This window comes from Bison bison, unplaced genomic scaffold, assembly GCF_000754665.1.
Source record: "Bison bison bison isolate TAMUID 2011002044 unplaced genomic scaffold, Bison_UMD1.0 scf7180017864525, whole genome shotgun sequence".
Lineage (NCBI taxonomy): Eukaryota > Metazoa > Chordata > Mammalia > Artiodactyla > Bovidae > Bison > Bison bison.
In genome coordinates this window covers 149,017-174,450 of record NW_011495076.1, presented here as the reverse complement: position 1 = coordinate 174,450, position 25,434 = coordinate 149,017, and the positions used below count along the sequence as shown (strand labels likewise).

The window sequence follows — 25,434 nt, the reverse complement described above, 5'->3', positions numbered from 1 at the left end:
ATACCATGATCTTCGTTTTCTGAATGTTGAGCTTTAAGCCAACTTTTTCACTCTCCTCTTTCACTTTCATCAAGAGGCTTTTTAGTTCCTCTTCACTTTCTGCCATCAGGGTGGTGTCATCTGCATATCTGAGGTTATTGATATTTCTCCCAGCAATCTTGATTCCAGCTTGTGCTTCTTCCAGCCCAGCGTTTCTCATGATATTGCACAGAAGTTAAATAAGCAGGGTGACGATATACAGCCTTGACATACTCCTTTTCCTATTTGGAACCAGTCTGTTGTTCCATGTCCAGTTCTAACTGTTGCTCCCTGACCTGCATATAGGGTTCTCAAGAGGCAGGTCAGGTGGTCTGGTATTCCCATCTCTCGAAGAATTTTCCACAGTTTATTGTGATCCACACATTCCACATTAAATAATATCAAAGATTTCAGTCACCAGCTTTCAGAATTTTATGGAAGAAAAATTTTTTAAAAAAAAAGAAAAACAAAATTCAAGGAGAGTATTATCAAACAAGAAACCAAATTTTGGACAGATAAAGTACCTCATCTGAACCTATGATGCAGGCTCATGAAAAAATATGTTTAAAAGAGAACTGTAAACCTAACTGGGATATAAATATAATTTACCTCAAATGATATACAGCATAAATCTTTCAGACACTTGCAAGTTAACACTAGAAAGATGATGGAACCTGTTCTTATTTCAAGATGGTAATTGCTTCTTAAGCACAAAGGGATCATAAAAATGCCATAGTGACAAAACAGAGAGTCCCGAAACAACTCAATGGTTAACACAATCATAGCAAAGGAGGATTAATAGCATTGCCTGTAGTACCTGCAATGCTGTTCAACTCCAGGAGTGGGAATGATAAACGTAGGTCTAAAATATACAAGTTATAAAGTGCATATGTGTGCTCAGTCACTCAGGCGTGTCTGAGTCTTTTTGTGAGTCCATGGACTGTAACCTACCAGACTCCTCTGCCTATGGGGATTCTCCAGGCAAGAACACTAGAGTGTGTTGCCATGCCCTTCTCCAGGGGATCTGCTCAACCCCAGGATCAATCGCAGGTCTCCCACATTGCAGGCAGATTCTGTACTAACGGAGCCACCAGGGAAACCCTAAGTGCATATCTTTTTAGCTAAATAATATTCTGGACCCAGAAAAATTATTGGCAGAGACAGAGGCATGTCTTCAGAAGCTCTGTGAAGAAAGGCAAACTGCCCTGGAGGCAGGACCACTAAATTCACCAAATATGTACTGAGTACCTACTACATGCCATCCTAGGGTCTGTGTTAGGTAATGGGGCATAGTATTGAACAATGTTCGGTCTGGCCATTCATTCTACTCTGAAGACAAACTAAAAACAGACAGAAAATTTCCTTCAGCTGAAAGGTACAGTAATCATCTGCTAGAATAAAAACTACAGGGAAGCATGGCTTTAAATTTATTCTAAATAAGATGGGTCACAGAACAAAAAACACATTAGAATAATGTTAGAATAGAATATTGTTGAGCTGTATAGCTCCTATTAATCTTAATATCTATTAAGATAATTTCATCATTTTCATAATATACTTTAATTAAAAGCTATGTATAATGCATCTGCTCATATTTTACTTGAGGCACCATTTAACTTTTCAAATATTAAAGTGAATTAATCATCTTCAATGGCAAAAGACTAGACCAAGAGGCAATATTAGTCTATCTCTATAATTATCATCAATATAAATATATCAGGCCCCTCATGGTTATATGATGTTGATGTGATTAGGCACTCAGTCGTGCCCACTCTTGCAACTCCATGGACTTTAGCCTGCCAAACTCCTCTGTCCATGGGATTTCTCAGGCAAGAATACTGAAGTGGGTTGCCATTTCCTTCTCCAGGGGATCTTCCCAACTCAGGGATTGAACCCAGGTCACCTGAATTGCAGGTGGATTCTTTACCAGCTAAGTCACTGGGAAAGCCCAAAACTGAGCAGAAATACACACACAGAGACAGAAGCATGCTCAGTTGTGACTGACTCTTTGCAACCCTATGGACTGTAGCCTGCCAGGCTCCTCTGTCTGTGGGATTCTCCAGGCAAGATTACTAGAGTGGGTTGCTATGCCCTCCTCCAGGGGATCTTCCCGACCCAAGGATCAAACTCCTGTCTCCTGTGTCTCCTGCATTGTAGGCAGATTCCTTACCTGTTGAGCCACCAAGGAAGCCCTCATGATAATAAACCATATCATAAACACCTTTACACAACTCTTTCAATCACAAACAAACCTGTAAATAGTAGTTGTTCAATAACTATTGACACAATAATCCCTTAAACTGAATCTCTTAATCTCTGAATTTTAATGGTCAAATAGGCTACACTTTCTAAGAAATTTTTAACTACTTATAAATACTTTGACACAACACAGTAAACATTTATATATCGAATAATGCTTCTGAGAATCAAGAATCACCAGAAAACACATTTCCTAGGCTGAATCTAAAGGAGCTAACTTGAGCACACATCTAAGAGCACACATGAAAAGCAGTAAGAAACACACCACTTTGTGTTATTTCTTGACATCTGATCAAAATCTAAGTTTAATTTTAAATGTATAGTGAAAAAGAATAAATTGTTTTATTTCAAGAAGACAGTTTCACTAAGTTGAAAAACCAGTTTCCATGGAACACAAGATTTCATGTCATTAGTGAACCGAACAATAAGATTTGTGGACAAGCAGCAGTGTTGAAACCTTGTCAAGAAATATTTTAAATATTAAAAAACTATGTCAACCCTGTTCTGTTCATGACTAAACTTGATGACTAAACTTGATACAATCAAGAAAAATTAGTTTTGGATGTGGGATACTTCAGGGATTTAAAGCAGTTTGTTAAATAGGAAGCTAAATCCAATTACTTCTCTGAAGATTTGGCATCTTCAACCAAAAACCAATATTCCAATTAACATTAGACAAATATCCAAGCTTATCCACATGTTCCAGGCATCCTTTCTGGCTAACAAGTAGGCTGCATTTCTGTATTTAATTATTCCCTTATGTATACATAGGGCCTTCATTATACTAGAGGTATATAAAGCAGATTTTTTTAAAAAAAGGAAAAATTTAAATTCTTCTGTGGTCTGCTGATACATGTGCACAATCTAAATTTAACTTCTTATATAATTTTATCTTCTTTCCTAAATTAAAAACATGCCAACACAAGTCTTTTTTAAAATATGTGATGTTTCAAACTACCTAAATGATACTGTCAGAGGCAATCTCTAAATCACTTCACTCTACCCAAAAGTTACAAACAAAAAACAGTTTCATCACCAAACAAAAAACAGTTTCATCACCAAATATTGCCTTTAGCTTGCCTGGAGTTTAAAACCAATTCAGATATTCTAAGCCAGATTATTTATCTACATGGATCCATTAACTTCAAGGGAAATATTCTAAGCATGGGTGGCTTCAAAAAGAAAAGATTTAATTAATTTCAAATCAGTAGAAGCTCTTCATAAGTGGAAGAAGAAATTCCCAAAAGTGAGAAACTTGGTTAGCACGGCATATATATCAATCACTCTAGGATGTTTTAACTTAATCTATCTTGTATCAAATAAATAAATGTCAAGTTTTATATTAACGATATGTTACTCAACATGGCATCTTTTTATATGGCTAGGACTATTTAGAGCAATTGATATGTATTTATCCAGAAACACAACATCATTCTGGAAATAGAGGTGCATCACATGGTGTCTAACTTTAGAAATTGCTTTCATTTTATTTTTGAAGCGGGAAAATCTTTGTAACAAACTAAAAGAATGTATGTATGCATATAGAAACACGGGAAGGCATGTACATTCAGTACAATATAAGCTACCTAGATGTCAATTTTCCAGTAATGTCATCCATCCAAAGCAGTAAGAATTATAAGCAGGTGGAGAAAGTATGGGGAGAACACACCTGAACTCTTAAAATGGATTCATAAATAAAGCTCATGCCCTAAAACAAATTCACATAAACCATGGACAAGAACTTTAGGCCCTGTTTAGTACTCACTACTACTACTACTACTACTACGTCACTTCAGTCGTGTCTGACTCTGTGTGACCCCATAGATGGCAGCCCACCAGGCTCCCCCATCCCTGGGATTCTCCAGGCAAGAACACTGGAGTGAGTTGCCATTTCCTTTTCCAATGCAGGAAAGTGAAAAATGAAAGTAAAGTTGCTCAGTCGTGTCCAACTCTTAGCAACCCCATGGACTGCAGCCTACCAGGCTCCTCCATCCATGGGATTTTACAGGCAAGAGTACTGGAGTGGGTTGCCATTGCCTTCTCTGATTAGTACTCACTAGTCTTAACTATTGTCAGACAAACAAACTTGGTGATCTGTTTGCCAAATTCCAATCCCAAAAAAGAAAATGCCAAAGAATGCTCAAACTACTGCACAATTGCACTCATCTCACACGCTAGTAAAGTAATGCTCAAAATTCTCCAAGCCAGGCTTCTGCAATATGTGAACCATGAATTTCCAGATGTTTAAGCTGGTTGTAGAAAAGGCAGAGGAACCAGAGATCAAATTGCCAACATCCACTGGATCATCAAAAAAGCAAGAGAGTTCCAGAAAAACATCTATTTCTGCTTTACTGACTATGCCAAAGCCTTTGACTGTGTGGATCACAATAAACTGTGGAAAATTCTGAAAGAGATGGGAATACCAGACCTGCCTCTTGAGAAACCTATATTCAGGTCAGGAAGCAACTCCAGGCAAGAACGCTTGAGTGGGTTGCCATTTCCTTCTCCAATGCACGAAAGTGAAAAGTGAAAGGGAAGTCGCTCAGTCGTGTCTGACTCTTCGAGACCCCATGGACCGCAGCCTACCAGGCTCCTCCATCCATGGGATTTGCCAGGCAAGAGTACTGGAGTGGGTTGCCATTGCCTTCTCGAACAATGGACCAGTTTTTCGTAAAGGCATTAACCCAAGAAATGAAAAGAGAAAAAAAAAATGTTCTGAGAAAAAAAAAATCTGAACTTAAAAAAACAACTCAATTTCAGTTTGCAAATCCAAAATTAAGACAGACAAAATATTTTCATCATTATGAGAAAAATGAGTTTCTGTGAAACGACATAAATGCTAATGCTCAACTTGAACATGCTTTTAGACTCATAATTAACAATTTGACCAACATCAGCACAAAACCAAAGGAAATTTTTCTACAAGTGTAAGCTTAATCATGAAACAAAGATCAAGACTGTCAGATAAAGCAATTAATGTTTTCTGAGTCTTAAATTCTTATTTTGACAAAGATAACTTTTAAATATTAAATTTTGTGACTTGAAAAAAAAAAGAACTGGACATGGAACAACAGACTGGTTCCAAATAGGAAAAGGAGTACGTCAAGGCTGTATATTGTCACCCTGCTTATTTAACCTCTATGCAGAGTACATCATGAGAAATGCTGGGCTGGAAGAAGCACAGGCTGGAATTAAGATTGCCGGGAGAAATATCAATAACCTCAGATATGCAGATGACACCACCCTTATGGCAGAAAGTGAAGAGGAACTAAAAAGCCTCTTGATGAAAGTGAAAGAGGAGAGTGAAAAAGTTGGCTTAAAGCTCAGCATTCAGAAAACGAAGATCATGGCATCTGGTTCCATCACTTCATGGCAAAGAGATGGGGAAACAGTGGCAGCCTTTATTTTGGGGGGCTACAAAATCACTGCAGATGGTGATTGCAGCCATGAAATTAAAAGACGCTTACTCCTTGGAAGGAGAGTTATGACCAACCTAGATAGAGTATTCAAAAGCAGAGACATTACTTTGCCAACAAAGGTTCATCTAGTCAAGGCTATGGTTTTTCCAGTGGTCACGTATGGATGTGAGAGTTGGACTGTGAAGAAAGCTGAGTGCCGAAGAATTGATGCTTTTGAACTGTGGTGTTGGAGAAGACTCTTGAGAGTCCTTTGGACTGCAAGGAGATCCAACCAGTCCATCCTAAAGGAGATCAGCCCTGGGTGTTCTTTGGAAGGAATGATGCTACAGCTGAAACTCCAATACTTTGGCCACCTCATGCTAAGAGTTGACTCATTGGAAAAGACCCTGATGCTGGGAGGGGTTGGGGCAGAAGGAGAAGGGGACGACAGAGGATGAGATGGCTGGATGGCATCACCAACTCGATGGACATGAGTTTGGGTGAACTCCAGGAGTTGTGATGGACCGGGAGGCCTGGCGTGCTGCAATTCACGGGGTCACAAAGAGTCGGACACGACTGAGCGACTTAACTGAACTGAACTGAAACCTCTAGAGTCAGTAAATTAGGAGTCAACAGGGCTATTACAATCAGGAAAACAAAGAAAACTGAAAACCTGATAGAAAGCAAGTCAAATTATATGTATTTTAAAAGTAGACAAAAGAATTTTAAACAGCACTTTTGTCTAGACTGTTCACTGGAGGAACAAACAGTACTTAATAGAACTTAAGTGTTGGAGGACCACCAGGCTCGGTCCTCAGATCTGTTTTCTGCTCTATCCTCAGGGCTCAAACAACAAACAAGTGGTGTGTGCAATCAATACATCAACAAGTAGAAACTACCTCCGGTTAATTTTTATCAGTCCTTTCCTCACAGTTCTAACATATAGTTTTATACATAAGTAAACATCAGAAAGTTCCATAAGAGAAATCATATAGACCACAAGTAGTCAGCTCAAGGAGATTGCTAAGAGAAATGAGAGAGGTGACTGACCAGGGTGAGACAGGATTTTATGCAAATAAGCTTTGAGCCATGAATCTCAAGTGACAGCATGAACAGAGACAATGTTCTGATGTTGGTTTCCCAAAGAAAAGGAATGACTGTAACCAGGGACTTGTAGGCATAGGAGATAAATCAGTTGAGATGATCAGTACTGGAATTCATGTCCTAAAGAGCCCAAGGAACATGAAAATAAATTGAAGATTAATCCTTGCAAAGTGAGAGGAAGCATTCTGGCTGTAGCTAATGCAGACTGAAATAGAGCCCACTTAGACTATCTGCCTTTATAACTAACTAAAGAAGCCTCTCTTCTTTAACATCTACAAGTCTATCTGGCAAACATTCATGCAGTACTCGTCCCAGTAGGTCACTGTTTTGTGCACTGGTAGGTAAGTAAAAAAACTATACCAGTCATCCAAGAGCTCATAGATCATCAGGAGAAAAGAAGCAAAAACTCAAGCAATTATGGTGTCAGGCAGAAAAATGTAAGTAGATGTTACATCAGAGGATTAATCGTAGTGTTCCTGAAGTTTAAAGGAAGGAGAGACCACAGATAACTGGAAGTGGCAGGAAGAAATAAAGGAATGCTTTAAAAAAGAAGATATACTTTGTAGGAAGCTTCCAAGAAAGAAAATGGATCAAAAAAAGGTAAGGTTCAGGTAGTGAGAATAGGATAAGCACAGGCAAAATGGAAGAAATGCATAGGGTAAGTCTGATCAAAAGAGAATAGCCTAATAAGCAAATGAAAAAATGCCCAAATCACAAGTCATTAGGAAGAATGCAAATTAAAATCATAATGAGATACCCACTGGATGCCTATAGTTTAAAAAAAGAATAAAAAGTGTTGGTGACCATGTGGAAAAAGTTGAACCCTCATACACTGCTGGTAGGAATATAAAATGATACAACACAATCCTGAGGAAAACGGTTTGTGAATCTCATCGAAAGAAACATAAATTTACCATATGACCCTGCAATTCTACTCCTAATAATCTACCAAAAGAAAACATGTGTTCACATAAAGACATATACATGAATGTTCACAGTAGCATTATTTACATTGTTGGTCAAACTGAAAACAATCCAAATATCTATCAACTGATAAAAAACAAATTGTGCTATATCCAAATAATGGAATACTATTCAGCAGTAAAAAGGAACAAGCTCCAACAACATACTACTATATGGATGAACCTCAAAAGCAGATGTTGTTAAAACAAAACAAAACAAAATTTTATATACATATATATATATATATCCAAAAGACTATGTTATTCTGTTTATGTGAAATATCCAGAAAAGGTCAACTTAAAGAGACAGTAATTTCCTGGCATTAAGGTTGGGAAAGGGGATTAAGTGTTAATGGGCACAAGGGAGCTTTTAGTTATAGGGATAATGTTCTAAAATTGGGTTGTGGTAAGGGAGAGCTGCACAACTGTATACATTTACTAAAAATTATCAAATGGTATATATACAACCGGTGAATTTTATATTATGCAAACTATACATCAATAGAGCTTTTGTTTAAAAGGTTATGCTAGCTTGACTGGCATGTAGGTTTTGCAGAAGTAGGAGTTAAGACAGGAAGGCCTTGAGTTCCACTCTTCAGAGACCTTTGAGTGTCAGAGTAAGAAGTCTCAACTTGATTGGATAGACAACAGTGATGCCCTAAAGGTCTTAGAATGAGATAGGACAAAAACAAAAAAAGAAAAACTATAGATAATTACATTTAGAAGATCAATCTTGTCTAATGTGTCAGACAGGTAATCAACATATTAGACTATAAGTACCAGGACCTTGTGGTTTCCTTGAGTGTCCTTGAGTCCATGGCCTCAACTTAGCAAGAGCCAATTCTCTTACACATCTCTACCTTGAATCATGACAGTAAGATAAAAGACGGAGGAAGATGGCCCTGTGAAAATCTGTCACTTCCATGGGAAAAACATCTCCAAGAATATGCCTTCTGAGCCTGTCTTTCCAACTGGAAAACGAATTGAACAAGAATATTAACTACTGTCAAGAAGCCAGTCTTAGATGGGGATAAAGGGAGGCAGAGAACTAATACTTGGGTGGGAAAAGTGGTTTGATTCTCCTGAAATCTATTATCCTGCTATAAGAGATTTGGAAATCATATAAAAGGAAATTTAAAAACAACAATATGAGTTGATCCATCAGGTAAAATAATGATGATAAAAGCCGGCCGATTTTACTGTACAATATTTTATTAATGATTCCCAGGTAAAGTGATAATAAATTTAAATCCATTTAAAGTCCAATGTTCAAAATTCATCCCTTTTAATTAGATGAAACTGCTTTTACCTATTCCTGGTGGGCTGCCGTCTATGGGGTCGCACAGAGTCGGACATGACTGAAGTGACTTAGCAGCAGCAGCTTTTACCTATTATTACCTTGCTCCTAGACATACAGTTATGTCTCTATCTTTTATATTTTGGCTGTGCTGGGTCTTGGTTGCTCTGCAGGCTTTCCTCTAGTTGCGGCAAGCAGGGGCTACTCTCTAGCTGTGGTGAGCAGGCTTCTCTTGTTGCAGAGCACAGGCTCTAGGGCACACAGGTTTCAGTAGCTGTGGCACGTGGGCTCTAGAGCACAGGCTCAATAGCTGTGGCACACAGGCTTAGTTGCTCCATGGCATGTGTGAGCTTCCCAAATCAGGAATGGAACCTAAGTCTCCTGCATTAGCAGGCAGATACTTTACCACTGAACCATTAGGGAAGCCCAGTCTCTTAGCTTTTTAAAAATATAACACCTCAATTTATCCTTGGTTACATTTCAGATTTTCAGAGCATTATTAGACCTCTAATTATTAATATACAGAGAAATATATCATTCTGATATCATTCTGATTAATATATCAGAAATTTATTTAATTAAAAATGATTTAATTATTCAGAATGATTTAATTATTCAGTTGTTCATAGACATTCTTACAAAGGCCATACATGATCTTCCTTTTGCTAAGTGCATAAAATAATCTCTCCAGGAAACTGTATTTGTTTTCCTTTATTTAAAGAGAAAGGCAAGGAAGAGAAGAAGGTGGAGAGGAGGAGGGGTTGTAAAGATTGTGATCATTGTCAATTCACAATTCAAACCATTCAGAACTCCATTTAGAGAAAACTAATACAAAAGGAATAATTGTGCTAAATGGGATTAAACAGGAAGAGAGAGAACATAAATGAAAGAAAACCTCATACAATTACAGATAATTGGAGGGCACTTATATATTTTTCTCTCATCACTGACACAAAAAGATAAGATTTTCATTTCCTTATAATGGAGCCATTAATTGTTTTATTGTAATATTAGAAACATCTTGTTTCTAAGTGTATGTCAAAGGACTAATTTTTTTTTCAAAAGATCAAACAACAAATAGAATGAAATTTCAGCACGAGAGAGTACCCCTGATAACTTTTAGTTTGAAATGCAGATGAATATCACATTTCTGAATCTGGTAAGTTTGCCAAAATAAAACCCTAATACTGAATTTATAATCTAGGGAGATGTTTAAACCAACACTAGCAGGCAGAAAACTCCAATACTGATTGAATAACATGAAGATAAAGAAGTATGCATTCAATTTATTTTTAAAAAATGCATATGCCCCAGGGAAGTAAAGCATACCAGACTGATACTAGAAGCAGAATGTTTTTTATACGCTAATAGGTCTGTTCTCCCCTTGGTTTATGTACAATCCCCATTAATGTCAATTAGCATTATATACCTAAATCCAGGGAAGCGTAGCTCTAATTTATAATAATAGTTTGCACTTACGTATTTTTTTGAAAACTAATTCAGTCTCACAAAGCCCTGCAGCTTAAATCACTAGCATTAGCATCCACCAAACGACTGGCTAACAACCACATCCCAGTCTAAGGGTTGGCACTAGATGACCCAAAAAGGTCCCGTTTGCTTCTGAAAGTCTGTACTGATAGAAACGTAAAGATTCGAAGTCCCTTGTCCTAATCATTATACAGCACAATAAATATTTATTGAGAATTTTACTAGAAGATAAGCCCCATGCTGGATGCTGCTCAAAAAGGTCCTAAGGAAGTCCAAAGATGAAAGTGAAGAAGAGAAGGCTTAGAGAGGTTGTGACACACCCAAAGTCAAAGAGTCAGAGAGAGCTGGAACTGGGACCCAAATCTATTGACACAAAATTTGACACTTTTTTTTTTAAAAACAATACCTGAAGTCATGGTTTATGTAAACAAAGTGTCCTGGCAGTTCCTGGTAGTCTTAGTGTTTCCCACTACCTAATATTCACATCGTGTGAGTGAAAATCAATGGTCAACAATAGTCTTATCAAGAACAAGAATTTAGAGGGACTAAAGGAAGAAAAAAATCAAGAAAAGAGACATTATAAGAAACAATATAAAACTGAGTTGACAATTATCTGTAGCTAGAACTGCAATTTTCACTAAGGTAGTCATTAGCCACATGCGGATATTCAGCACTTGAAATGTGCTGCAAGGGTAAAATAACCATGTTTTAAAGACTTACTGTGAAAAAATATTAAATATCATTAATAATTTTTATTTGCTTATGATGAAATTATAATATTTTAGATTGTTGCTGTTTGCTGTTCAGTCACTCAGTCATGTCCAACTCTTTCTGACCCTATGGACTGCAGCACACCAGGCTTCCCTGCCCTTTACCATCTCCAAGAACTTGCTCAAACTCATACTTTAGGTTCAGTTCAGTTCAGTCGCTCAGTCGTGTCCGACTCTTTGCGAGCCCATGAATCGCAGCACGCCAGGCCTCCCTGTCCATCACCAACTCCCGGAGTTCACTCAGACTCACGTCCATCGAGTCAGTGATGCCATCCAGCCATCTCATCCTCTGCCGTCCCCTTCTCCTCCTGCCCCCAATCCCTCCCAGCATCAGGGTCAACTCTTCGCATGAGGAGGCCAAAGTATTGGAGTTTCAGCTTCAGCATCAGTCCTTCCAATGAACACCCAGGGCTGGTGTTCAGAAATGAACTGGTTGGATCTCCTTGCAGTCCAAGGGACTCTCAAGAGTCTTCTCCAACACCACAGTTCAAAAGCATCAATTCTTCGGCGCTCAGCCTTCTTCACAGTCCAACTTTCACATCCATACTTTAGGTATGCAGGGTTAAATAAAACACATTATCAAAATTAAGTTTACTTGTTTCATTTTGCTTTTTTAATGTAGCTACTGCTGTTGTTGTTTAGTCACTCAGTCATGTCTGACTCTTTGTGACCCCATAGACTGCAACACACCAGGCTTCCTTGTCCTTCACTATCTCCCGGAGATTGCTCAAACTCATGTCCATTGAGTCAGTGATGCCATCCAACCATCTCATCCTCTGTCGCCCCTTTCTTCTCCTGCCCTCAATCTTTCCCAGCATCAAGGTCTTTTCCAATCAGGTAACTTAAAGTTTTGGAGCTTCAGCTTCAGCATCAGTCCTTCCAATGAATATAGCCACGCACATATATTGAATACATCAGTGATGTACTTAAAAGAAACACACTTTGGAGAGTACATTCCAGATTGCACTCTGACCTGAATGAGGAAAAATTGGCATCATTTTTGAAAGAGCTCTGTAAGGTTCTCCAGTTTAGCTGAGGAACTGGTGAGGTTACAGTCAGAGCAAGATAATGCCCATCCTTACTCATATATTCACTCAAGTATACCATCCAAGTATCTAATTGTTTTCTTTTAAGTGAATAGGAATAAACTAACTCATATATGTCAAGATAACTCAAAAGTTCTACACATGAGGAGACTAGAGAAATAAACTTATAAGGTATATACAGGAGAGAGAAAATACTTTCCTCAGAAAACCAGTGAAGACCAGGAGTTTCTCACATCTAATTTTTCAAAAAGTTATTATTTTATGAATTGTGGTAAAACAGAACATAAAATTTACCATCTTAAGTATTTTAAGTGTACAGTTCAGTAGTATTAAGTACATTCATATATGGTGAAAAACAATTGTGCTTGTCAAATTATGATTATAATAATATTTTAAATATCTTAAATGTTATTTAAGAATTTAAAGTCATATATAACAAATGTATATCATTTTCAATTTTTTATCCTCCTTCCAAATCTTTCAATACTCATCTATCATAGCTACATCTATTTGTAAGTTATTACATATCAATCTTCCCAGGTGGCTCAGCAGTAAAAAAACAATCCACCTGCCAATTCAAGAGATACAGGAGACACAGATTCAATCCCTGGGTCAGGAAGAGCCCCTGGAGAAAGAAATGGCAATCCACTCCAGTATTCTTGCCTGGAGAATCTCATGGGCAGAGAAGCCTGGTGGGCTATATATATAGTCCATGGGGTCATAAAGAGTCAGACACAACTGAGCAGCAGCAGCATAAACTAGTCTGCTTTTTTCAATTTTTTAAAATGTTTCACATTATTGCAGTTCTTAAAATAATGAGACAAAATAATGATATGAAAAAGAAAGTGAAAGTGAAGTCGCTCAGTCGTGTCCGACTCTTTGCAACCCCGTGGACGGTAGGTAGCCCACCAGGCTCCTCCATCCATGGGATTCTCCAGGCAAGAATACTGGAGTGGGTTGCCATTTCCTTCTCCAGGGGATCTTCCCGACCCAGGGATCAAACCCAGGTCTCCCACATTGCAGGCAGACGCTTTAACCTCTGAGCCACCCGGGAAGCCCATGACACATCAAATGAGAGTACTACAATTATCTGATCATTTTCCAACTACAGAAAGCTGATTTACCATTTCTTACAAAAAAATGATTAATACCATAAATGAGCAACTTGATGAATGTCTTTTTTCTTTGCAAACTACTTTCTTAAACATCCAAGGATAGAACTATGAAGTGAAAATATGCAAGCTCTCTCTTTTTACTAACATCTCATCCTTTTAATTTTTTTTCAAACTTACCTCTCCCAATCATCCCAAATATATGGTTACATGTTTCTCTGCTCCCTTTATCATCTGTTTATTCTATCTCCTTGGAAAGAGAAAGAACTTCTTAGCTTCTAAGTAGTTATAAGGAAAAAATGCAGCCACATCATCAAATCCCTGATACTTTCTTCTCAGTCTATCAGTGTACTGTTTTTTACTTGCCAATGCAAAGAGGCAAATAGGCCTCTGAATGGTTTCATCACATATTCCTTTGTGTTATCAGCCAAAATCATGCTCATTTAAAATCACAGACCAAAGTGCTCTTAGATTTCTGCGTGACTTTAAATGATTTTTTATATATCTATACCACACAAATAAACAGAATGGAAGGAAGTTTTAAGCATAGAAAAAGTAACAAATAGCAAATTAGAAACCACAGGATCTCTGTTTAAAATTGTGCCTAATACAGCCTCAGTTTTGCAGAACAGAAAAATCAGCCAAGTACCTTTCTAGAACGTTAATGGCTATCAGTCATTACATTACATATATGTCATGTGACACAATTAAACTTTTAGATTAGTAAACACTTTTCCTCTGTTACAACAGAGGGTTAGTGTTCAAGTGGAGGAAAAAAAATTCTTAGTACAGATAAAAGCATTAAAACACAAGTTAAACTATAGGGTAAGTCTAAATTTCCCCTATTTCAATTCAACCATTCAGTCCTGCTTTGACAAACAAATACACATGAAAATTTTACAACATCAAAGAGAACTTATTTTCCAAAGCTCTTCTGCCAAATGCAATAAGTACTGGTATTTGATGGCAAAGAAACTGAACTTCAGCATTAGTTACATTAACAAACTCACCTCTTCCTCTGATACACAAGTGTCAGATGTAATACACACTTTGGGGAGCTCTCCAGAAGATTTTGTGACTTTCTGATCGGTACATATAAAATGAATATTGAATGATCATGAATATATACATATACACACCATGAATATGTACAAATATGCACAAATATGCACAAATCTCCTTTTTCGTCAGCCTGACTATAGATTTGCTAAAGAAAACCTATGATGTCTATGTCTCACCTGGAAATAATAGAAGCAAGGACTTTGGAATAGATGATTTAATATCTGTGTAACACTGAGCAAGTGGTTTAACCCTGCTTTAAGTCTCAAATTCTTCAACCATAAAATGGAAATAAGAATGCCACCCACATAAGATGATTATGTTACATGAAATAATAAACGAAATGTACCTCAGACTCAATAGATCCTCATTAAACACGAATTTCCCATCTTTCCCATACTTTCTTTCTTAGGTCCTCCAAAAATATATTCAGGTGATTGAGAAAGCAGTATTATAATTATCCAAATGAGGAAATACAGGTTTCTGACTGTTGAAAAAAAGAAACTCTTGACATAGTTACTTTCTTTCAACATTATGAAAGTTGAAATAAAGGTGAAAGTTCTTTGACAAAGTCAAGACTTTTCTTCCAAAATTCTAGAATAAGGTATAGAAATTGTGGTGAGCAACTGGAAAAGCCTCATTCATTGGAAACCAGATCCTTCCCATGTAAGAATCACAAGATGCTTTTCCAGAGTGAACATGCTAGTCCTCTCTCCTTGCCTCAGCAGTAGGATGACCTCAGGAAAGAGGTCGGTAGATGCCCCAGTGAAGTCTGATGTGATGGTAGGTAGATACTATACAGGAAAGGCATGTTACTAAAATTATAATGTGGTGATGTGGTTTGGGGGTTCCTATCCAATCAAAGATACAAGATATAAGAAATAACTTGCAGTTAAAAATGGGAGAAGAGTTGTTAGCTGAACTCTTTGTACATCAAAATTCATAACTATTCGTGGTGCATCTTGAAGCCAATGACCCACAGGCTGCCACCCACAACATGCTTAGACACAACTAATTGCAAGATGATAACCTTAAATGCGATAACCCTTGTCACTTCACTGTCAGCTAACCAAGAGGCCAGTCCCAGAAAAAACCTTTGAGCTATTCAGAGGAGCCCACTACATCCCTTCCTGTTCATCTTTAAGGAAACTTACAAGTGATTTTGGGGTAGTGGTAATAAAAACAGTATGTCTTTGAATTATACTCTACATCTGAACTCCCAATTGTCTTATTCTCGTTAGAAATCCCAATAGGGCAACAACAACCTCCACTATTTGAGGGACCCAGAGCAAAATCAAAATATGGGGCCTCATGTTCAAAAAGTCTTAAGAATTTCAAGATGGCTACCACAGAGTGTTCAAACCAAACACAGGGTTCTGTGACTGCACAGATAAAGCCCACCTTGGACAGGACTATGGCGGTGACTGACAAGAGACTAAATAACAGATTCCATCCCCAAAACAGCTGACCATAACTTAGCACATAGGCAAGTATTTGGGCACTAGCCTGAAAATAGCGCAGATGTTCTGTTTTCTTAAATCTAACTAATTGCGGGAGAAATTATCTTTAGAATCCATAGACCACACTGATTATGAATTAATGAAATTTTAGTAACCAAAAAAAATATAGGTTTCAAAGTACAAAATATAGAAAAACCTAAGTTCAAAGGCTAGGAAAGTTGCAAAAATTAGCTTTTAAAACATTTTGCTAATTTGTGCTGTGCTTAGTCATTCAGTCATGTCCGACTCTTTGCAACACCCTGGACTGCAGCCCATCGGCTCCTCTGTCCATGCAGATTCTCTAGGCAAGAATACTGGAGTGGGTTGCCATGCCCGCCTCCAGGGGATCTTCCCAACCCAGGGACTGAACCCAGGTCTCCCACATTGCAGGCGGATTCTTTACCCTCTGAGCCGCCATTACTATATGCTAATTTGGGGTGGATTGTGAAAATGCCCACAATCCTTTACTCCTTCAATAAAGAAGAGTTTATTTTCCCAGCCCTTTGATCTGGGTTGGTCAAAACCAATGGGAATTAGAGACATAGCACAGGCAGAGACTTGAAGAGTATTTGTATATTGGGACCTGTAGCCACCAGGTGAACAAGCACAGGCCAGCCTGCCGCACAGGAGATACATGTGGCACAATCACTCCATGTAACTGTGAGCCAAATGCCAAATATGTAAGTACATCTAGTCTCCAGCTGACCAACTAGCTAACCAGAGACACATGAGTGAATTCAAACAAGAACAGCTAACCATGGCCCAGGTCAGCAGAACTGCTCAGCTGATTTGAAGACTCATGAGCAATAATGAATTGTTGTTGTTTGAAACCACTAAGGTTTGGAATAGTTCGCTATACAGTAAAATCGTTAAATGTTACAAATAGTATTTCAGCTCAGTAAGAAAAAAAAAGGATTATACAATAAGCAGGGGCCGAGACAACTAGTTCACCATTTTTGATGAGAAGATCAGATTCCCACTAAATTGCATAATACATTCCAGATGGATTAAAAAAGTATATATAACAAATGATAGCATAAAAATGTTAAAATAAATTCTTAGTCGATATTTATGTACTCTTGGCACAGGAAGGCTTTCCTAGACAGTGATGTCTGAAGGAAAAAGAGGAATAGATTTTACTATGCAAAGATTTTGTAAATTTTACTTGTCTAAAAAATAAAAGGCAAATGCCAAATTGGTAAAATTTTACATATGAAGAGAGATTACAATTCTTACATACACAAAGTATTTTTTACACATGACAAAAGTATGCTAAAAGCTTGCTAGCTTAACATACACAAAATAACAAAAAGCTGCACTAGTTGATAAACTATTGACCAAAAGGTTTTACACATGTAAATCACAATAGAAGAAAGGTAAATGGCTGGTTAACATTTTTTAAATGTTCAACCTCACTGATAAGCAAAGAAAGATTAAGATAACAGTAAAATTATCTTATCAGGTTAAGAATTGTAATTATCAAAAACAATAATACCTAGAAAACAGACATTATTTTATAAACTGCCAGCAGAATTATAATTCAGTACATTTTTGCTAAGCAATATGTATGTGCACGTGTGTGTGTGTGTGTGTGTGTGTGTGTGTGATATGTGTTTGTTTGTGAGTGAGAAATATTTTTTGACTGAGAAATTTTCCTTCTAAGAATACATCCAGATGAAACAACCTGGGATGCGGAGAAGACAGTCGCTTGACCTCATGATCCTACACCCCAAGTCATTAGAAGACTAGAGACTATCTTCAGTTCAGTCTTCACTGTGTAGGCTAGTAATACCAAGAGTTTCTTCCCAAGTGGCGCTAATGGTAAAGAACCTGCCTGCCAATGCAGGGGACCTAAGAGACGTGGGTTTGAATCCTTGGTCAGGAAGATCCCCCGGAGGAAGAAATGCAACCCACTTCAGTATTCTTGCCTGGAGAATCCCACGGACAGAGGAACCTGGCAGGCTACAGCCCACAGGGTTGCAAAGAGTCAGGCATGACTGAAGCGACTGAGCATGCACACACCCAAGAGCTTCTGCTAAACACCAAGGGCACAGAAGTCATACTGCCTGCCCACCCTGGCCTTACCCACTCTATACCTGGCAAACTGACATTTGGTTCCTAAATAACAATAGCTACCATTACTGAATGAAGAGATAGTAAGCCAAACTTTGACCTCAGAACCTGTACAACTATACCATCACTATTACATGAATAAATATATTAATACCATATCAATTATTTCACACTACAGCCAACTCAGCAACATACAATCATTCATTTATGAAGGGATTTGGGCTTCACCCTCAGTTTGTCTTAAAAAATTTATTGGAATTCATAGCAGCTCCTGGACATCTAGCACTCTTAAGACCTAAGCAGAAAAAAATAAATCCCAGAACTTAGAATGTAGAAAAGACAAAGAAAGTCTTGCTATATATAAAATATGGAAAGCATTAAATCAAGGATCTTCATCAAACCCCTTTAAAGATCCCTCTGCCATTGTGTCCACAAAATGATACAGCACCATTAAAGACAAGATTCTTCAGCTCCAAGTGCAGATGTGGCAGGAAGCCTAAGAATGAGATAGATCATCAAAGATATATGAAGAAGAAGAAGGAGGGGAAAAAAGAAGGAAAATGAAGAACAAACCAAAACAAAAAGTATACCTAAGACAGCAAAAAAAGTCTGGAACAGAAACAGCATTAGTGCTTACTGACCTGAGTCACGTAATTGCTTCAGCACAGAAGAAACTTGCAATCTGTATTTGTAGAACAATTTACCAAGCATTTCTACATCCACTATGGAATAGAATCTTTGTAATAAGACAGTGAGTATGTGTTCCTTTTTATGGAAAGAAACTGAAGTTCTGGGAAGGTAAGGAAATTGCCAAAAGCCACACAGCTTATAAGTGACAGAACTGGGGTCTTTGGTCTTGAAGCCCCATGTTCTTGCCAAAAATCTACTATTGCTGCAGACTGTCCCTCCAATTGCTACTGATTTTCAAATAACCATGAAAATTTCAAGAGGCAAATATATTATCAATACATTTAGTGATGTTCACATAATAAGCTATTTTTCTTCTTTTTGTTGTTGCTGTTGCTGTTATTGTTTAGTCACTAAGTCATGTTTGACTCTTTGTGACCCTATGGACTGTAGCCCACCAGGCTCCTCTGTCCATGGGATTTCCCAGGCAAGAATACTGGAGTGCAATGCCATTTCCTTCTCCATGGTTCTTCCCTTTAGAAAAGCTAACTATGAAAACAATATCTGATTCATTCTTCCAAAAACAGCAGAATGTGGTAGAGAAGCAGTGTTGGGGAGGGTGTTTTGTCAATAAAATGCAACATGAAGAAGTCTTGTGCGATGGAGCTGCTTGGTATCTTGAATACACAAGACGGTGGATACACAGACCTACATAAAACTGTACAGAACTTAACACATCCACAAATAAGTACAGGTAAAATTGTGGAAATTTGAATAAAAATCTATAGATTTTATCAATGTCAATAATCTGGTTCTAATATTATACTATAGTTTTACAAAATGATACCACTGGAAGAAAGTGGGTAAATGATACATGAAATTTAGCTGTATTTTTTTATAGTTTCTTTTTAAATTATTTATTTATTGACTGTGCTGGGTCTTCAGTGCTGCTTGCAGGTTACCTCTAATTGCCGCCAGCAGGAGTTACTCTTTGTTGTGGTGCGGAGGCTTCACATTGCAGTGGCTTCTCTTAACTGCAGAGCATGGACTCTAGAGCATGCAGGCTTCCGTAATCACAGCAATCAGGCTCAGTGGTTGTGGCTCATGGGCTTAGCTGCTCTGAGGCATGTGGGATCTTCCCGGACCAGGGATCGAACCTGTGTCCCCTGCACTGGCAGGCAGATTCTTATCCACTAGCGAAGTCCCTAGCTGTACTTTTTGTTATAACTGCATGGGAATATACAACTATCTCAACAAAAAATTCAATCAAAAAAATCAACAGACTATGTATATCATCAACACTGATTTTGAAATGGATCACTGATATTGTATAGAAGATATAATGTAAGAAGACATAATGTAGTTAATCAAAGCTGACTTCTTTATAGTAGAACTGGAAGAGACCTTATCCATGAAATTTCAATTTTAAAAATTATTATTTCAAGCCTGAGATGATAATTTTGAATAGTTTTTAAAGATGTAATACCTTAAGAGTAAGACTCAGATAACCCTAGTTATGCAAATGATAAACCATTGGTAGAAGAAAGACTCAAAGAGGAAGAAAAAAGACTTTTTGAGCTCGAACAAAGGGCCATTAAAGAATTCCATCTCATGGCCAAGTGGCACGTGAAAAGATGCTCAACATTGCTAATTAATAGAGAATGCAAATCAAAACTACAATAAGGCACCATCTCACACCATCAGAATGGCAGTACTAAAGAAGTCTACAAACGACAAATGCTATAGAGGGTATAAAGAAAAAGGAACCCTCCTACACTGTTGGTGGTAATGTAAGTTGGTGCAGCAACTATGAAAAACAGTTAAGGAGGTTTCTCAACAGCTAAAAATAGAGTTCCCATGTGATCCAGAAATCCTATTCCTAGGCATATATCCAGGCAAAACTATAAATCAAAAAGATACACATACCCCTATATTCACAGTATGATTCACAATAGCCAAGACATGAAAACAATCTAAATGGTCAAACAGATGAATAAAGATATGGTACACATACACAATGGAATATTACGCAGCCATAAAAAAGAATGAAATAATGTTATACAGCACCACGGATGGACCTGGAGATGATCATACTAAGACAAAAGAGAAAGATAAATATCATGTGATATCACTTATATGTGGAATCTAAAATATGACACAAGTGAATTTAACTACAAAATAGACTCACAGACATAAAGAACAGACTTGTGATTGACAAGGGGGAGGATAACTGGGGAAGGAAGGGATTGGGAGTTTGAGATTAGCAGACACAAACTACTGCATGCTGCTGCTGCTGCTGCTAAGTCGCGTCAGTCGTGTCCGACTCTATGCGACCCCACAGACGGCAGCCCACCAGGCTCCTCTGTCCCTGGGATTCTCCAGGCAAGAACACTGGAGTGGGTTGCCATTTACTTCTCCAATGCATGAAAGTGAAAAGTGAAAAGTGAAAGTGAAGTCGCTCAGTCATGTCTGACTCTTAGCAGCCCCATGGACTATAGCCTACCAGGCTCCTCCGTCCATGGGATTTCCCAGGCAAGAGTACTGGAATGGAGTGCCATTGCCTTCTCCAAAACTATTGTATATAGAATGGATAAACAAGGTCCTACTATACAGCACAGGGAAGTGGCCTGTGATAAACCATAATGGAGAAAAATATGAAAAAGAATGTGTGTGTGTGTGTGTGTATCTGAATCACTTTATTGTACACCATAAACTAGAACAACATTGTAAATCAACTCTACATCAATTTTAAAAACAGAATTCTATCTTAAAACATCAGCTGACAAAAACTGGATGTATGATCCAATTACTCTGTAAGACAATTTGAGAATTATGACAATTATGGGATATACCAAGAATTGTCCAAAAAACATACTAACCATAATAGCTACTATTTATGAAGCATATACTATATGCCTGGCATTATGCTGGCTGCTTCAAAGAAATGACAGAAAATCCTCACAAAAACTCTGAAAAGTAAAATATGGATGGACCTATTCTAATTTACTCAAAGTCACATAAGTAGACAGTGACAGAGCTTGACTAAATTCTGACTCTAAAGCTTGTATGCTGTTCACTGTTTCATAATATACAGGAAAGAAACACCTAACCTTGGTAGTCTGGTATGTGACTCTAGGGTGAGGGAAAAAATTATATCTAGTAGTAGAAAACTACCACTGATATTATACTTACCTGCTTGTAAGTTCCATCCAGCAAGGTGTCCAGGTGTTGGAGGGGCGCAGGTGTTTTATCTTTGAACCTTGTTAACAGCCGACGTTGAATGGCCCGAAATTGTACAGCTCTTTCAGACAAGAGTTCTTCTAATTTTTCACCATTTATCCGCAACTACAATGAAGAATTTCTTTAATTCAGGCTAAATGTGCACAACAAAAATGTTTCTAAAGTAGGGATACTGGCGACTCCAATAAAAATTTGAAAAGGGTAAAGAGGAGGAGTTTAGAGAATTAAAACAGTATGATATTTGATTCATGAATACATAAATGATACAGTGAAATAGGCTGGATAGAAATTTAGTAAAAATGGCCCACTTACCAAGGGATAAAGACAGATTATTTAATAAACATTTTGTGAAAACTGATTAAATATACAAGGGAAAAAAAGAATAATAATTTATAATCTCTCCCCTAGCATTTATAGCAAAATCAACTGCAGAGGAATCAAAAGTTTAAATAAAACAAAAGTACTAGAAAATTGTATTTTTAAAATAATTTTGGCATGAGACAGATCTTTATAAGTCAAAAGCCAAAAGTCACACATATACAAACACACACACACACCTGATAAATTACTAACTAAAAAAAAAAGTCCTATGTGATTGCCATAATATCTAGAAAGCATCTATAAACTGATAAAAAAAAAAGTGACAACAACCCAAACGAATAAGTAAGAAAAAGAGCACCAATCCATTAGAAAAGTAGGCAAGATCACAGAGAATTTAATACAAATAGTTCTCAAACATAACAGCCTTTGACCTAGCAATCACACTTCCAGGAATTTTTCCAAGAGGTGTGCTTGCAAAAAGTAATGTACATGCAAAGATATTCATTACAGAATTTGTTCTGTTCCAATTACAGTAAGATAATGTTAATAATCAAACTGCTATCAATAGAGGAAAAAGGTAGGTAGGTACAGATAAGCAATGCTAGCCAAAGATGCATTCAAAGAAGCAAAGTAAAAAAATACAGAATGTCATGCATGTATTTTTTTCTAAAAATTTGTACAGTAACATAGTTGTGACTACATAGAACAATTCTAGAAAGATCACAAGAAACTGGACACCAAAAGTTGCATCCAAAGAGACTGAATAATGGGAGGATGAGAATCAGAAATGACTCTTTTCCATATAACTCTTTAATAATTTTTGAATTTAATATTATTAAAATAAAGAAAACTGATCAAAGTCATAGGGAACACTCCATGAAACCAGAACATGTGAACTGCTACTTTAACTTTACAACAGTCATAATACTTCTGAAGTATCATATTTAGTATGTTCAGAAATCAAACATAGTTTACATTTCTGATATCAAACCAAACTCCCCTCTTTTTCAATGCATGTGTGGAGAAAACACACACAACTGGGGAAAAAACTTGGAATTTTTTAAAATTTATTTATTTTAATTGGAGGCTAATTACTTTACAATATTGTAGTGGGTTTTGCCATACATTGACATAAATCAGCCATGGGTGTACATGTGTTCCCCATCCTGAACCCCCCTCCCACCTCCCTCCCCATCCCATCCCTCTGGGTCATCCCAGTGCACCAGCCCTGAGCACCCTGTCTCATGCACTGAACCTTGACAGGTGATCTGTTTCACATATGATAATATACATGTTTCAATGCTATTCTCTCAAATCATCCCACCCTCGCCTTCTCCCACAGAGTCCAGAAAACTGTTCTACACATCTGTGTCTCTTTTGCTGTCTCGCATATAAGGTCATCATTAACATCTTTCTAAATTCCATATATATGCATCAGTATACCGTATTGGTGTTTTTCTTTCTGACTTACTTCACTCTGTATAATAGGTTCCAGTTTCATCCAGCTCATTAGAACTGATTCAAATGTATTCTTTTTAATGGCTGAGTAATACTCCATTGTGTATATGTACCACTGCTTTCTTATCCATTCATCTGCTGATGGACATCTAGGTTGCTTCCATGTCCTGGCTATTATAAACAGTGCTGCGAAGAACATTGGGGTACACGTGTCTCTTTCACTCCTGGTTTCCTCAGTGTGTATGCCCAGCAGTGGGATTGCTTGGTCATAAGGCAGTTCTATTTCTAGTTTTTTAAGGAATCTCCACACTGTTCTCCATAGTGGCCGTACTAGTTTGCATTCTCACCAACAATGTAAGAGGGGTTCCCTTTTCTCCACATCCTCTCCAGCATTTATTGTTTTTAGACTTTTGGATCGCAGCCATTCTGATTGGCATGAGATGGTACCTCATTGTGGTTTTGATTTGCATTTCTCTGATAATGAGTGATGGTGAGCATCTTTTCATGTGTTTGTTAGCCATCTGTATGTCTTCTTTGGAGAAATTTCTGTTTAGTTCTTTGGCCCGTTTTTTGATTGGGTCATTTATTTTTCTGGAGTTGAGCTTCAGGAGCTACTTGTATATTTTTGAGATTAGTTTTTTGTCAGTTGCTTCATTTGCTATTATTTTCTCCCATTCTGAAGGCTGTCTTTTCACCTTGCTTATAGTTTCCTTCATTGTGCAAAAGCTTTTAAGTTTAATTAGGTCCCATTTGTTTATTTTGGCTTTTATTGCCATTACTCTGGGAGGTGGGTCATAGAGGATCCTGCTGTGATTTATGTCAGAGAGTGTTTTGCCTATGTTCTTCTCTAGGAGTTTTACAGTTTCTGGTCTTACGTTTAGATCTTTAATCCATTTTGAGTTTATTTTTGTGTATGGTGTTAGAAAGTGTTCTAGTTTCATTCTTTTATGAGTGGTTGACCAGTTTTCCCAGCACCACTTGTTAAAAAGATTGTCTGTTCTCCACTGTATATTCTTGCTTCCTTTGTCAAACATAAGGTGTCCACAGGTGCGTGGATTTATCTCTGGGCCTTCTATTTTGTTCCATTGATCTATATTTCTGTCTTTGTGCCAGTACCATACTGTCTTGATGACAGCAGCTTTGTAGTAGAGCCTGAAGTCAGGCAGGTTGATTCCTCCAGTTCCATTCTTCTTTCTCAAGACTGCTTTGGCTATTCAAGGTTTTTTGTATTTCCATACAAGTTGTGAAATTATTTGTTCTAGTTCTGTGAAAAATACCGTTGGTAGCTTGATAGGGATTGCATTGAATCTATAGATTGCTTTGGGTAGTATACTCATTTTTACTATATTGATTCTTCCGATCCATGAACATGGTATATTTCTCCATCTATTTTGTCATCTTTGATTTCTTTCACCAGTGTTTTATAGTTTTATATATATAGGTCTTTTGTTTCTTTAGGTAGATTTATTCTTAAGTATTTTATTCTTTTCATTGCAATGGTGAATGGAATTGTTTCCTTAATTTCTGTTTCTGTTTTCTCATTGTTAGTGTATAGAAATGCAAGGGATTTCTGTGTGTTAATTTTATATCCTGCAACTTTACTATAATCATTGATTAGCTCTAGTAATTTTCTGATGGAGTCTATAGGGTTTTCTATGTAGAGGATCATGTCATCTGCAAACAGTGAGAGAAAATCTTGGAAT

The 25,434-nt window shown here is 37.4% G+C and overlaps 1 protein-coding gene across 1 annotated transcript in view; it reads right to left on the bottom strand.

Moving 5' to 3' along the window:
• BBS9 (Bardet-Biedl syndrome 9) overlaps positions 1-25,434 on the bottom strand; it is a gene marked incomplete at its 5' end in the record, with an annotated part of 354,880 nt that overhangs the window by 206,378 nt on the left and 123,068 nt on the right. Inside the window, one exon of the mRNA XM_010831226.1 lies at positions 21,905-22,057. Within this exon, the coding sequence (XP_010829528.1) occupies positions 21,905-22,057 (153 nt within the window). The remainder of the gene's footprint in view (positions 1-21,904; positions 22,058-25,434) is intronic.